This window comes from Larimichthys crocea, unplaced genomic scaffold (genome assembly GCF_000972845.2).
Source record: "Larimichthys crocea isolate SSNF unplaced genomic scaffold, L_crocea_2.0 scaffold97, whole genome shotgun sequence".
Taxonomy (NCBI): Eukaryota; Metazoa; Chordata; class Actinopteri; family Sciaenidae; genus Larimichthys; species Larimichthys crocea.
The window spans coordinates 758,760-775,490 of record NW_020861315.1 but is presented as its reverse complement, the minus strand read 5'-3'; the positions used below and the strand labels follow the sequence as shown (position 1 = coordinate 775,490).

General features: G+C 40.4%; 1 protein-coding gene across 1 annotated transcript; it reads right to left on the bottom strand.

Moving 5' to 3' along the window:
- Window positions 1–6,944: 6,944 nt before the first annotated feature.
- tnnc1a (troponin C type 1a (slow)) lies at window positions 6,945–11,418 on the bottom strand. The gene is made up of 6 exons (XM_010731675.3): window positions 10,803–11,418; window positions 9,380–9,410; window positions 9,066–9,212; window positions 8,474–8,588; window positions 7,841–7,977; window positions 6,945–7,642 (listed from the first exon to the last, which is right to left on the bottom strand). The coding sequence occupies exons 1-6, from the start codon at window positions 10,824–10,826 to the stop codon at window positions 7,611–7,613; spliced, it is 486 nt and encodes a 161-aa protein (XP_010729977.3). The 5' UTR covers window positions 10,827–11,418; the 3' UTR covers window positions 6,945–7,610.
- Between the last annotated feature and the right edge of the window lie 5,313 nt (window positions 11,419–16,731).

The window sequence follows — 16,731 nt, the reverse complement described above, 5'->3', positions numbered from 1 at the left end:
AGACTTCCGACAGCTCTCCTCTGCAACTTGGGGAGTGATCAAATATAATAACAGTGTTGCGCAATAGATGTGTTTCAGCTTAGGTTAAACACATTTAACTGAAGATTTCAATCTAACATGAAGCCATAACTTTATTTTGTATTTTTAAAAAGAGGAAATGAGAGTGTCTTCACATCCACGTTACCATTCAACAACTTTCACAATACAATTTAAGAAGCAAGTATTCATTTATATATATGTACTATATTAGATTTTTGTGAACTGCAGGTAAAACAAGATCCAGGTGTTCACAAAGTGAATTAGAAAAGGTAGATGTGTTTTTATTAGGGGTAGAATCAGTTACTTTGCCTTCTCAGCCAATGATTACTCAAAGTATGAACATTTCCACATTTCTGCAGAAGTTTGCTGGAAGTATTATGTGTTATGTCAGATTTATACTTTGTTGCAGCGCCCTGAATGCTCCATTGGTTTGGTATTGTTTCTACCTTGTCTGGAAGATTTATTCATATGTTCTTCACCAGATGACAGAAAGATGATGCAGTGATTCCCTTCCCTGAAGAAATTATTTCATGAACCGAAGCCAAGCTCTCTAACTCAAGAAAAAAAAATGGGTGGGGGGAAAATGTTTTGTAGTTGATCTGTGCAGCAGTTCATGGTCCAATAACTGTCAGTCTGTGGGATTTAATGACTTAAATGCTGCACTGAAACAGGTTTAGTTCTAGCTTCAGGGGACTGAGATGACTTGAGAATATTGCAGCAGGCTAAAACTAAAATCTTCAACTCTCACAGCACCAATACAGCACATGAAGAGACTTGCCTAGCAACATCTCGCATTTGTGATAATAAAAGCCGTTGATTGATGGGTTTTCCAGCATGACTGAACCCGGCTGGCCACATACCTGCAGGGCAAACCTGTGATTAGGTCTGAAAAGACACCCACGATAAGGCAGAGGCAATGGGTAGCTGCAGTGCATGAAAGATAGGAGTGCACTGCCGGTGGATGATGGGCGTGGGAGCTATTAATCTGAGCAATCTTATCTGTCTTATTGGCATGGTACACATACAGTATATCAACAGTACTGTAAAAAAGTAATGAGTAATGATTTATATATGAACACACACCTTCCAGGGTATTTTCGCTGTTGAATTATTGACAGATATAATGTACAGGAGCTGCTCATGTGTGGGGTTCCCTTGCAGCTTGTTTTAGTATATTTTGGCACCGACTATTCCATGCTGAGAGTCTCACCTGAGAGTTAACCATAGCTTTTTGGGTTCTGTAATTATAAATCATTTTGTGTGGGGCTGCCAACTGTGTGTGTGTGTGTGTGTTGTAGAGGCTGAGCAGAAGCCAGTCAGAGCTGGTTCACACCTGCTGTGGTTATAAGAACATACTTAGCATACTGCATGACTGACAATAATTTCACAGCTGCTTCTCCTTCTGATGCACAATAACTGGAATAGTCAATTTATTTAGCCTACCCTCGCCAAATAGAGACTCGCTTTTAGATGAGGACCAATTCTCTTTGTAGTCTCTTTCGGATTTGCATAGAATAATAGTTTTGACATTTCTGAAAGGGTTGCTATTATCCTATTACAGTTGAATGTTTGGCCATCCCTGTTGTAAAAGCCAATCTCATCTGAATAACTTCCATCTTTACTGCCGGGATTTTTACTCCCAGTGGCGTCATTCTGTTTCTGCACAGCAGATGTTCAGGGCCAAGGAGAGTAATCCTAATCTCAGTATTTGCTGTTTCTGACATCATGTCACCGAAGAGGGAATGACATCATGGATTCTGTGCTGTACTCTGAGCCGCACTGTTTTTATTTTTGAGAGAGTATTTCGACAGAGCCATATGACAGGAATAGACACTTGTACCAGCAGTTATGGTGAACGCGAGAAAGTCAGAAACATGGAAATACCCTTTACTCCCAGTTTCATGGAGGTGTGTATGACTGTGTTGGGATGACATGTTTTATCATGCCAGCGATTTCACCTCTTGTTGTTGGGGATTGCCATTGGATTCTCAGAATCCTTCAATGATAGAGAAACCATTTGCAATGCTTCCTACTTCCCCATATTAGTAACGGAATAAGAATAGCAAAGCTAGACGAGCTCTCACAGACATAAAGAGGAAGGACACATTTAGAGCCTGAACAAGCCTCAACTATGGTTTTGTCATACTGTAAACTTTACCACAATTAATTATAATAAAATACATCAATTCATAAGATGATCTCATTTGCAATGTTGTCACAAGTTGAGCTGTCTGCTCTTAATACAGCCATCAAGTCATGCTAGACCATCTAACAGGAAGTATCTTATCTCTCCAGGAACCCACTACACATATACTATCTTTCTAAAAACAACCCTCACAAACCTCCTCACTAACTCTTGTGAAACAACTCTTTTTATAAAGACTTGTATGTCCTCTGATGAGGAAGAAAAGTGTTCATTTTGGCAAGAAGAATACTGGGTCATGTGTAAAGCAAAGCCACATGGAATACTAGTGGCAGAGCAAGGCAGCCATCTGTTAATACCAGAAGTCTCTCATTTCGTGGCCAATTTCACCATCCGGTGATGTACAGTAGCCTGAGCTCACCAAGCACCAAGAACAAAGTGATATTTGTTTGCAGTTTAATCTGTGGCAAAGTGAATGAAAGGGAACATTCCTCGTGTCTTGCTAGACCCAACACAAAGTAAAGGTCATCTGTCTATCATGTGTTCTTGCTCGGCATCTACAGAGGAGGCCCTGCTGGGAACTGTCTTGCTGTCTGGTATGCCATTCACACAAGGCCATATGTTGCTTACAGTACAGAAATGCTGAGTGAGCCAAAGAGCATGTCTGTGCCTCGGGATGTGCTTCTACAACATTAGTGACCAGAATAATGATGTCATAGCTCAGAGGGTAGGGATTTCCAAGAGTCTGTCTCTTCAAACAAATAAATTAACACTCAATGGGCCTGCTGGTGAAGATGTCTTTGTTAAAGTGCCTCAGCTAAACATCCAGTTTTGTACTGTAGTGAAAAATAACATGGTATATTTGTTTACTTCATTATCAGTATTATAACAATGGATCAAATTGTACACAACTCCACAGTTCTACAAAGCTTTATATTATCTTTCAGCTCTTTGTTTTGGTTTACCTGCCCTTCCTTACTGTTTTGACTCACCCATTCAGCTAAAATGATCCATAGTAAACTGTACACTACAAGCACCAAATGGCAGACGGGCAAAGTTGGTGACTAGCCGGTGAACATAGTGGAACTATAGATTGCTGAATGTGCAAACAGGCAACTGCTAGATGCTAAGTTCACCAGATCAAATTTATTCAAATTTAATAAGTCAGTATTGTGTTTTTATCCAAAAAGTTTGATATAATCTTGAGGTACTTTTTCATTTGGTTCCCCACGTTATAGAGGCAAATTTACATTTATTTCATAGCTATAGTTACTCTGTACTTTACAGATTAATAGTATATATATATATATTGTTTTAAAAACTGTGATCGGATTAGAAAACACAATATATACTATATTAACCCAACAATTTATAAAATGGTTGAAAGTAGTTCCACCTTCTACAGCATCAAAATACTGCTCACATGTTAATTGATGTCAATTTTAATCCAATAAAATATGATATAACAGTTTTTTATTGTACTTGTTGTGGAGTATTGCTGCTTTTACTTTAATGTATGATCTTTCACAATTTTACACACATACAAGTTTCCTTTTTGAAAGTGGTAAAAATAGATAAACCCTCCAGTGGTACATTAAAACAAAACAATCGCTGTTATTCATTTGAATCAATGAATAGTTATTGTGGAATTTGAGCATTCTGTGTCTTGTAGTCTTGCTGTTCTATGGGCCATTATGGCCGGCCAGTCTAGAAACAGTACTTCAGTGTTCTCAACACTAGAAGTGGGATGGAGCATCATGATACAATATTCTGTCTGTTCAAGTTTGATTTGCAGTCCTTCCACTCTCTCTTTGTCTAAAGCGTTCCACTTCCTCATTGTGTATTTATGGCAACAAAAACAACCTACCGTTCGCTCTCCAAAAAACAGACAATCATCTAAGTTTTCATATTTATTCAGAATCAAGATTATTTATAGTAATTCCGTGATTTCTTTTCGTTTGAAGAGGAGAATGGTCCCCAAAGATGGCAGCATAAAAATCAGCATTTTACCCTTCAGACTATTAATAGCACAAAACATCAAACATAAATCATTATCACATGACCTTAAAAAAGATTAATACCTAACTATTAATCTAGACATTTCGAGAGCATATATTTTATGGCATTGTGACCATTCACAATGAGAAGTTTCCAGAAATTAGGCAGTGATATTTGGCTTTGGACAACATCCAAGACCATGTGATGTCGAGAAGCAGGAAAAACAGGAATCCTCTAAACCCAAAAGCCTGCTGGCTTCAAACCAGGTCTGCATGTGTGTGGGCGGCGGAGAGATGGTATGAGTAGTTAACGCCTTTCAAGCTTTAAACCATGTCCGGGGTATTCCTCACTCTTCCGGGGATTTTATACATCTATAAATCATAGTGAGCTGTGAAATGGTTATGAAAACATCCCACTGTTGGCAAAGCTTAGTAATACAATTTTAGGACAATTTCATGGTGGATCATGACTCCTGTGTGATCTAATAGTTTCAAATGGATGATTTATAAATCAATAAAACAGTGGAGCAGTGTGTGTGTGTGTGTGTGTGTGTGTGTGTGTGTGCATTATATACAGCTCCACATCCGCCTGACTCACTCTTAGCCAATGGAATAACCCATTTTTGCCAGCACACACACATACACACACACACACACACACACACACACTGGTAGAATAGTGATGAATGAAATTAGTTACATAATATTGATGGCCTTCTATTATCTTTATAAATCCCCTCTATCTCAGTGACTTTCAAAGGTCAGTGTTACAGGGGTGTGTATCTTATTCACAATAAGGAAACAGGTCTCACGGTGGCTTATGTGTCCCTGAAATCCACATAACCAAAGGTGGCTCATAACCGCAGTGTGTGTTAATAACAGCAGGCATGACTCATCAGGCCTGTCTTGCGTAACTGCGTCACTTCTCCACCCAACTTGCTGCTAGTGCGCCACACCCCAGATTCATTCACACACTCTGCTCTGCTGCTGCCCAGCCTCCCATTGATGGCAGGGAGAGCACTACTCATCCTGTTCCATGCTGCAGACGGCAGCTTAAAAAGCTTATAAAGAAGTTTGGCAGCAGAGCTGTGCAATCTGTGTGATGGAAAAATAAATAAATAACACAACATGACATCTTTTCATCTCATATTAGCACTTGATCTCAATGCAGTGTTTTTGATCAGCACAGCTGGACTGTGTAATTGATGTAGTATGTTATATTTGTCAGACTGTTTGGTAGAACAGTGCTATTGATGGGGATTTAAAATCCCATAGGTAACATATACTATTTGAACTGAATGGAGCTAACAGGACCCTCAGGGAAACAGAGAGGGAGAGAGAGAGAGATGGAGGGAGGTGGGGAGGCCTTTGGCCGTTGTCATCAGTCAGGCCACTGACGTCACCTGCTCACACAAAACGCAGCCGATCCCATTTCACAAAACGAAACTATAAAAAAAGATCTGTTTCCAGATTTTAAGATGGTGGGTGGCTTTCAACAGCATTTGGAAATGGATGGAAATAAATCATCATCCTATTATTCAGTCAGACAATCAGAATAAGATTTTTTTCATATATAATGATCTAATGGTGTTTTTGTGTTTATTTAGAGCATTTTGATCACTTTGAACACGAATATGTTTGCGTATGTGTCGTATACATATTATACTTAAAATAATCAACCCCTTTTTTATCCTGACTGGATATTTCAATGTCTTTTCATAGGCCGGCGAATAAGTATCACCTGTCTTTGGAAAGAGTGTAGCTGTGCCATGAAATCTCCTTATCTTCATGTTGCTGTAACTGAGCCAAACAAACAGATAAAAATGTGTTTTCCTGCTGACATCAAGTGGCCACAGAGTTAACTGCATGACTCCTCAGGTACTAAAACCGCAGCCTGTTTACCTAGAAATGATGTTTTATACAACCAGTAGATATATTCAGGATTATATGAATATGTTTTTTGCACTGTTTTGGTGAGGAATCCCTCTAAATATAGCGCTAGAAAATCTGAAATCACCACCAGAGAATGTAGTATATATATATATGTATATATATATGTATATATTTACTGTTGAATTAAGTGCTTGTTGGAATGAAATGAATGTTTCTGCTTTAATCATCCGGATATTTTAGTGTACTAACATGTATGTCAGAATTAAAGCTGTTTTAACAATAGAACTGTTATCTCTTTGTAGATGAATAGCATTCTTTATATGGACAAAGGCATCTGATTGTCAACTGGTGTCGGTCAATCCAGATCCCCTAACATGGGCACTAACATGATTAGACATAAATAGCTCCTGTCTCAATAGACTGTGTAACTAGATACTTACACGGAAACCATGTGAATAGTTTACATGCCGCAGACAAGAGCCACTATGGAACACAAATTACACGGATAAATCAAATTTTAGGGTAGACAGCACACTTTCACGCTGACATATCTTGTTTTGATATTACAGTGGTAGTATTTCAGGCCACCTTTGCTTGCTTATTTATGTGATGTGAACAACAGGGAAGGAAAAAGAGGCAAGCATGTGATCAGCTTGTAAAATCCAAAGACCAGCAAGGCAAATCAGGAATGAGATACTAAAATAAGTACTGTTTGCTTCTCAGTAACAATAGCCAAATTAGTCTCAGTGTTATGAAGCCCAAACTATTGAGATACACTGATGTCAGAGTTTCCACAAATAATGATTAAAAAAAAAAAAAAAACTTTAATTTTAAAGTGACAAAACTGAAATGAGATTATTCAAACAAAATGATGAACTGACAGATGCTCTGACAAATGCATCTTGTTTATTACATTCCAAGCAGACTTTTCATGTAGAAATATGAAGGCGTTTAAGGGGCATGAGAGGGGAATCAAAAGTCCTGAGGGTATCTTAAACATACAGATATGTATCCAATGTGCACATGAGAACACGTACAGTATGCAGACTGGATCCAGTACATAAAAGTATGATTAGTCAACCAGAGCCTGGTGTGTTGACTCATGGATATGTTCTGCTTTGTGCACACATACATTTTCTGCCCAGCTAAACAATGTCAGCCTCCCAGTAAGATTTGTAAACTGTCTGTGGCTCTTCAGATTTAGTCAGAAACAAATACAAAGTTGATATCAAGCAGCCAAACTGGTATATTTTATGGGCTCTATAGAAAATATAAGTAATTTGGATACATTTACACAAATTCAGAAGACATGGGCACCAAAAGTTACAAAGTACCAATAGTTACAAACTGTATTTACAACAATGCAAGAGATGGTAGAAAAATACAGAAAGGTTCCGCTACGGTATTCGATCGAATCTTGCAAAGTCGTTCCATTGTTTCTATCAACGGCATCCAAGTCGGCTTCCAGTTTTCCACAGATGACCATGGAGTCACAGAGAAATACAAAAATAACACTCTGGATCTTCTCTTGTTTACGATTACTCCACTCCTTTCATGAACTCCAAGAACTCTGTGAAATTAAGAGAGACATAGTCAGTACAGCCCGAAACAAACTGCGATGAAACTTCAAGATGTCTCAATTTAGCAAATTACTTATTTGATGTATTTTTAAGCATCGAACAATGAATGACAGAGTATAGCAAATGAGTAGCAAACAAGTGTCTCAAGGTGTCTCTTCTCTCAGTTTAACACAGTTCAAACTCCTCACCATCATAGTCAATTTTGCCGTCGTTGTTCTTGTCCCCATCTTTCATCAGCTCCTCAATGTCATCTTCGGTAATTACCTCTCCTGTATTGTCCAGCATCCTTTTCAGCTCATCCAGGTCAATATAACCATCTGCATTCCTGCACAATTAAAAGGTAGATTAATGCACAAAACAAACCTAAGTAAAGCTTCACAGATGGCAGTGGTGGAGGTGGTGTGTTTGTCTGTGACACGTGACTGATCATATCTTTCATTTAAGTATTTGAGAACCATCTCTGCGAGAAAAAGAAAAGTATGGCAAGTTTGTTCTTTGATGCTCAGATGGGGTGTCTGGCTTACATGGAGTGGGTGTTTGAAATATTCTGTGCTGTCAAAAGGGATTATGGTGGAAACTACATTCTGTACGCTGCAGAGCTACTTGGCATTTTGTCAGTACGCATAATTGTGCACAGGGAGCATACTTTGCAGGAGTCCCACTATGAAGAGCAATTTGATTACAAGTGATTCTAGAAATGAAAGCGTCCCCTTGTTGTAGATATTTTGTCAAGTTCAGTGTCTTTTCTTTGGTTACACGATTATTCTGCTCTCATAATTCAGTGGGAAGAACTAGCAACAGGGATTAAACATGAAACTCACTTGTCAAACATGCGGAACAGCTCTGCCAGTTCTTCCTCGGACTTCCCTTTGCTGTCGTCTTTCATGCACCGCACCATCATGACCAGGAACTCGTCAAAGTCCACCGTGCCGCTCCCTGCACACATACACACACATGCAATGTATAGCATTACAGCCTTACGGTCCACGCTGGACAGGTGTTTATTTTATTCAACCACCAGAACTCCAGTGTTCTCCTTAAAAACCCAATAATGTAATGTATCAGAACAGAATTGAAATATGCAATGGCTCATCAGTTCTTTTAATACAAAGGCAATACCTAAATTTAAATTATGTTTATTATAGACATAATACATATATTGATGCTGATTTCATAGAAAATTCAAGATGATATGCATCATCATCATCATCAAAATGTGCATCATCTGATGAACGTAAGATCCTTGAGTATCATTTAATATTAAGTGCAAAGGGTTTGAGATGCACTTGTCTCTCGCTATGATTGTGCAGTGACAGATCTGCCACCTGCTCCGGAGGCAAAGAGGTCAGCAATCAATCAAGCAATCATTGAGAGAGTTTGTTGTACTGTGTCGCAGCAGTGTTTTTGATTTACCGTCTTCATCCACCTCGTCAATCATCTCCTGCAGCTCCTCTGGTGTGGGGTTCTGGCCCAGCATCCTCATCACCTTCCCCAGCTCCTTGGTGCTGATGCAGCCGTCCTCCGCATCTTGTACGAAGATATCAAAGGCGGCCTTGAACTCTGCGACACCACAAGCAGCATACAGGGCAAAGGAACAACTCTTATATCACCAACAAATGTCTTATGGCCTTGGACAAGGGGAGCCACACTTTTGCAACAACCTTACAATATCATGCGCTGATGATAATATAACAAGTTAGAATTTGAAAACATTTTAATTTACACACCATTTTTCTGTTCGTCTGTCAGCTGCTCAACCTGCAAGAGGAAAAAAAGTTTTAATAGTTAATGCTTTGGTTGCTTGGTTGTATTCTCTGTATCAATATGGACAATCAATATGTTCTATTACTGTCTATTTAAATTCGTATGCCACACCTATTCAACCAGTGCTCCAAAAAGCCATATCTGTTCAAGAAGTGTTTCACTTATGGAGATGGGTTAAAATACAAAGTGTGAACTCAGCCTCTGAAATAAATTATTTCTATTTGTTTTGATAACTTATATGTCAACAAAGGTAATACTTGGGTCCCACACACTCAGCCATCCTTGACAAAACACAGAACCTATATATCATATGTGAGAACCAATAAGAGGAGGAGTTAAAAATAAACAGACAGGAGGATCAGGAACCACAGATAAAGGACACAATACACAGTGCTTTAAATTAGCATAGCTGTGGATCTGGACCAACAATGGAACAGTAATCCTGGAAAAGCTACCACGAATGAGAGAGGGAGACAGCTGCTTATGTAAGAGTTATTGTCTGTCGTCCACTATAAATTAAACACACACATGCAGACACACTCATAAACACACACACACACTCTGGTGATGATATATGAAAAAATCCACCTAAACAAACACATGTAATGTACATTTTTGTGTGCTTTTACTGTCTCAGTTGCACTGCCCACTTGGGATGTGAGTGGATGGGACAGCCGGCTGACCAACCCCGGGTGGAGGTGGACAGACAGACACAGCTCTCTGGCTCACAGATAATGCTGGAATTTGGTCGTGGGGGGTTTATCTAAACCTGAAGCCCTCCTCTGGCACCAGAGGACCACGGACGCAGAAGCATCTGAGCAACTGGCCAAAATTAGCCACGTGAAGTGGGACTGTTCCATTTGAAGTCATGGATGAAGCGGCAGAGTGTGGAACAGGGACCTGTCCTGTCAATGACCTCCTGAGTGACTCCTATCAGCTCTGATAGGGCTGAGGTAGGAGAGAATCTAGAGACGTATATGGTGTCAAGGATCTTTTGACATCAGCTGGTAATGGAGGCAATGTGTTGCGCGAGCTGCATCAACAGGGATTTGTCAACCATTCAAGTAATGTCAGATGAACAAACTGATGGGGGACTTTTTAATACGACAAACCAGAATATTTCATGTACCGGCCACTCGAATAAGACCAAATAAAATGACATGTCTTTGTAATTATATTACAATACACTACATTGTTAATCACTGATCATATGTCACAAACTAATAATAAATGTTAGGGATTATGGTTTGTGATCCAAAAACAACCTCATTCTCATACCAGATTTAGTCCACACAGATTTTTGGTGAGCATCCAACAAACTAAAATCACTTCATCCGAGGAAGCCAACTGCACACTTTCAGCCGTATGAGATGTGAGAGGACATACCGCTGCCTTGTAGATGTCGTTCATGTTGGTGGCTCGTCTGCTGCCTGTCCTGACTCGTCCTGGCACAGAGTAAGGAGGTACTGTCCAGCTCGGGGCAGGACACTGGCCTCATCCAGGCAGAGTTTTATAGCTGGAGTCTGGCGCTGTCTGGTCCCTCCCCAGGAGGACCAGCCTCCCCTCTGTTTGTGCCTCAGCGTGTGTCCACAAATGTGTGTCTGTGTATGTGTGTCATTTGGCCAATCTGTCACAATCACCGGGCTCAGATAAAAATGCAGCAGCTCTTAGGGGGCATACTTTGGAATGGAATGAAATGAGGAGGGGGGCATGCATGGTGAAGCCTAATCTCCAGAGAGGAGGCTATAGAGACACTCAACATTCCTTTAGACCTGGACCAGAGACGCAGAGGGCTCAGGACATTGTGTGTGTGTGTGTCTGTAGGCTGTGTGTGTGTGTCTGTGTGTGGGAGGGGGTGTTAGAGGAGGTAAGAGGGGTGGATGCTAGGATGTAGACGTAAACTGCAGCTAGCAGACCATGAAGGGAGGAGAGTTCTGTGGAGTCAGAGCAAAGGAAGGTGTGAGGGGTGGTACTGTGGTTCAGAAAGACCTGATCATAAAGACAGGTATGTGCATGGGTGTGTGTGTGTGTGTGTGTGTGTGTGTGTGTGTGTGTGTGTGATATGTCAGACATTTTGACTTGTCATAGTAGGAAAATACAGGGGTAAATAATAATGCCTATGATGGTTCCATTCCATTTAAGGCTGCTAGTAAGCCATGCCAGTGCACCACACCAGGGCCATGTTAATGTCATTAGTTACACCTGAGCTTTTACTGCTATGACATGTTAAAATGTCTGCCATGAAAATTGATTATTAGGTAAAGCAAATCATATTTGCCACAGCTGGCAGCAGATTCTCATGTTGTTATCTGCAGAGTAAGAGACAAAAAAAGAAGCAAAACTAAAGGATCCGATCACCAAAAATGATGAAAAATTACATTCTAACTTCCTTCCATAGATTTTCAGGTTCTCCACCACAATACAACTGATTAAAAAAAACAAACAGTAGAAACTTGTCTTTCCAGAAACAATGTCCTTGACTGGATAATCCTACTAGCCAACTATGAGCAGAATCTGCTGGAACTATTGGAGAAATAATGCGTGACAACTGTTGGAAAAACAGTTTTGAGTATTCAGTGACTTAAGCACCTGAAAGAAAACTCACATTTTATACCACCATTATCTCGAAAACCAGCGCAAATAAATCCAAACATGCCATTAGACTGAACAGAATTTTTGTAATCTGAGTGAACCAACCATTAAAAAAAAACGATTATTGTCTCCACATATTTAACTACACAAAGTATACCTGCATTTTAATCACATGCCCAATCATACTGGAATCATACACATCAGGTTTAACCTACATAACTCAAGCAAAATCCACTTGATTCATGAGGATTTTAATTCTTAGTCTTCATGTGCAACGCAGATTTAGTCAGCAGAGGGTGCTGTTCACTATATATCAGCTAAATTAAATTGTTGCACAAGGCTGCCTCCGGATATCCAATTTATCAACAGTGGGGTAGGTGAGAAATCTGGGTCAAACAAACCAAACACTTGCAGACACATTTAAATTGAATTGTACACAGTGCAAGACTTTGCAGAATCTTTTTTCATGTTCTTTTGAAACAAGGCCATCTCAATCACTTGACTGTGTGATTCACACACACACACACACACACACACACATAGAGCATGCTGTGGCAGGCATTCTAAGTGACGAGTGATCATGCTGGTTTATAATGGGATGCTAATGGGGACTGGCACAGCTTACAAGCATCATACAGCCACTCAGCGAGAGAGAGAGAGCTCACACTGAACAACATACATGTCCAACTCTTACACGGATACAGACACAGATCTCCTGACAAAGACCTCACATCAGTGCACATCAGTCACATGCAAAGGTGACTGGTGGCTCCATTTCTCCATGGAAATAGACAGGCGGTGAGGTGGGGAGGGGAGGTAATGGGAGGGGGCATGAGGCAAAATTAGATTTTGTGCTGGGTTTCTTTTTTTTTTTTCTTTCTCAGCCATCCGTCAGAATTTCAGAATCAAAACACACAGCACTGCATTGTTCATTGCTGTTGGAATTCAGAACAGAAATGAGTCGTCATCAGTGGCACCGAATCCATCAGCTGAAACCCAAAGCATACTGATGAGTCTACATGGTCAGCCAGACGGATTCATTTGGAGACCTGAGTGCAGTCTGGTGGGTGCCAGGAGTGACGAGCATCTCTGCAGGGGGCACTAGATTCTAATGTAAAGCTTTCATTGAGTGTGCGCACGTGCACGCACGCACGCACGCACGCACACACACACACACACACACACACACACACACACACACACACATACTGTAGTACCAAAGACTGGCACACACATCAAAGAAAGCATATGGAGTGCTGTTTCATTGGAGCTCTCCACCAATTTCCTCTTACAGAGGAGTGCTGACGAAAGAGCCAGCCATCTCCTCCACACAGCGCAATCAGACAGCGCATCTCAAATCCACAATTCACCGCACACCGCTTTTTGAGGGGTTGCCATAGAAACTCTGCTGGGTAGAAGCGGGCAGAAAATGAGAGGAGATGAGCGGGGCTATTTCCCCCTCCACCTCCCTCTCTGCCTCCCTGCCACCACATTTTGTCCTCAGAGTGACTGCATTATTTTCTATTCTTTGCTTTTTCTATGCATACGTGGGCACATTAAAATTGTATACAGATATGAGGGGGTCACATTTAGGGTTAACACTGTTTTGTTCATCTTCTCTGGAACCTTTCATGCAAATGAACTAAAGTCCAAACGTCCAAATAACATTTCATGTCTCATCCTGAATACTAGAACACACTGCCATGAATTCTTTCATACTTGCATTTAACCAGGTTATTTGAAATGTTTTGAAGTTGCACAAGCATGCGCGTGTGCTTATGAGTCCTACTTTACATGACAATAGTTGTATGACTGACTTGTTATTTAAATTGCTGAATTTCCATCATCAACCATTTTTTTTCCTGCAAAAAACATTATAGATTCCAAGTGTGCAATATGTCAAAATGCCAGAGGCGTAACATCTCATGCTGGCAGTACTGAATCAGCTGGACTGCATTTGTGAAGATCTACTATACACAGCATACATCATGTCAATTTAAATACTTGTGTGATATAATGATTGGGTTGACGTGCAGCTGAGCTGGAAGCATAGGTCCTACGCTCTCTCCTCCTCCCCTCTGTGTCCTCACCTCCTTGATTGCAGAGAGGAGGAGGGGAGCTGAGCCTGTCAGCCTCTCTCTTTCTTTCTTTCTTTTTTTCTTTCTTTCTCTCTATTCTTTCCTCCCTTCATCTATTTCTACCCATTTCTCTATCTCTGCCTCCTTTCATTGATGACCAACCTGTCAGCAGCTCTTGTTGTGGCAGGCTGTGAATGCTCTGCATGATACACAGCGTTTTTCACCATGAAAGCATCTCTTCCTGTCTAGTGAGTGCTTTATTACAGGAGCCCAATCTCTGATCAGTGACAATGTCTAACCCAAATTGAGGGATTTGTCTTTGGAGGGGCAGGGTAGTCTTCGGTTTGCTTCAGTGTGTTCAAGTGGCTCCTCTTTCAAACTCTTTGCGCCATGGTGCTTGGCATTACGCAGTGTTCTTTACATCAGAGCTCTAATGAGGCAGTGGCCACATTAGCTCCAGTGCAGATAGAGCCACGCACTGACTCTCTGCCAGGGGGCAGCATTTTCCAGTCCACTGGACCACCAAGTCGCCTACCATCCTTTCTACCCAAACCCACCCACCCCCCTTCTCCTCCGACCTCTATAATAGTGCATGAGACACCAAGAAAAGATTTCATCTCAGATATATGACAGATGAAATTTCCTTCAAGCAAGAGAGAAAATGTGTTTCTTGTATGTGGCAGCGAAAGAGCAGTCAAGATTCTGTCTTGAGATTTATCATCGAACAAGCTTTGCAGTGGAAATGTGAAAAATAAATAGTAGTCAAGAGAATCAAGTTCTTCTATCTTGGCTCAGGAATGAATGCTCTTCAAGTTACTGTTAACCATCCTTCTGCACATGTCCACAATGTCATCTTAAAGATTTTGGATCCTTTATATAAACTGAGGTACACAGTGTGTCACAGCAGCAGCAGCAGCAGCCAGTTCAGAGCATTACTGTCCTGTGGTCAGAAATTGTATTAATGCAGCTATTAGCAAAAATGAATATACCCACAATGGCACTATGCAAAATTTGACCAATGTCTTTATTTTTGCAGATTGAGGTGTATTTTTAAGCTGTTATAAATGCAGCCCATGACAAGAGTTGCTTGTCTTTGTCAAAATTCTCTGTGTGTGCACAAACATCCATTTTGGATTTGTCAGTGTCTCTGCCTTCCCCTCAAATAGCAGCTCTCTGAAATGGAATCTGCAGGGGCCCTCAGGGTCTGTGACAATGTTTCAGACATTCCTAAGTCAAATGAACAGCACTATTACATTTAAAAAGTTAGCTGCTATTGAGAGAAAGCAGGTCACAAAAATGTACTCTTCCGACCTCTATCATCCCATTTTTAGATTGTCAGTTGCCTTTCTGAGCTGAATCAAAGCTGAAGTACCACATTTCTGCACTGGGAGTCTGGAGTTAAATTATGTTTTACTATTAAATATAGAAAAAAAAATAGTATCTCAAAGAAAAGATTTCAAAATATTCATTCAAATATATGAAATCATCACCAACATCAATGGTACATGTTAGTTATGAAGAATTCATGGCAAGTCATCTGATATATGACAGATGATATTTGTGAAATGTTAAATATCTCCATATGTATTGTATAAACTGTGGCGAAATTTGGTTCAGACATTCATGTTCTCTATCAAATTAGTTTTTGATCTTCATGTAGCAACATCATGAGGTCAACATTTCAGTTCATCGTTAGCATACTGGCATGCAAGACTAAATGGTGAACGAGGTAAAGATGATACTTGCTTAGCATCAGCATGTAAGTAAGTGTGTCCTCACAAAGCGCCTAGTGCGACTGTAGACTCTTGTTCTCATGTGCTAGGTGCTGTATTTTTGTCCTGGTATTTGTTATTGGCCAGTGCTGATCTGTACTCTGTGTGTTGTGTCCAAGAGAAAATGTTTTGAAATGGCTCTGTAACTGGGATACTGCCTGAGTCTTGAACAGACTGTCAGCACTGAAGTTGTGCCAGGCGAGATTCTATGACGCAATACAGCAATGTAATCAGCCTATGCCATGAAATGGGTAGATGCAAAAGAAGAAAGTGTCCCATCCTAGTGAAAGTATCAATTCTATTTTGGCTTTGACTATTCTGACACCTTTGCTAGAAAAGGAAATTAAAATGAAGCTGCCCTGTTTATTGCTTTTACATTCCTTAATACTGCCATTTGGGGGTTACCAATCAGTTACGCCTTGGTAGCAAGTAGAGGCATGTCATGAGTGTGAGACCTGCTACAACAGAAGATCTAAATTTAAAGACTTTGTGATGAAGAGTATTGGACTCCAGCACAAACTAATTTTATCATTTCATGCAGTGTTTAATCTCAACTTGAGAAAAAAACAACAACTTCTGATTGGAAGTTTGGACAGTTCCTGCTTTGTCCTCTGAGACATGTGGGTCCAGAAGTACAGTTTTATTTGTTATACAATTCATGGAACTGTCTGGGGATGAATGCCCTCCAGAGACTCATTCATAAGATAAATTGGCCTGAAATTCATGGTCCTGCAGACAGTCTGTGTCTCCCTTTGTATGTCTCACTCTTTCTTCTGCTATTATGTGCTCACAAAAGCAGTCACAAACACACATTAACATATATGCACGTCCCCTAATGCCCTCGTATTCCTGAGTGTTATTCAGGGTTGCGAT

Coding starts and splice junctions, on each gene's coding strand:
- tnnc1a (XM_010731675.3), bottom strand. CDS start 10,826: ATGAACGACATCTACAAGGCAGCG. Junction 8,589..9,065: donor TGACGAGGTGGATGAAGACG/GTAAATCAAAAA, acceptor GTATGTGTGCAG/GGAGCGGCACGGTGGACTTT. Junction 7,643..7,840: donor CGGCAAAATTGACTATGATG/GTGAGGAGTTTG, acceptor TTAATTTCACAG/AGTTCTTGGAGTTCATGAAA.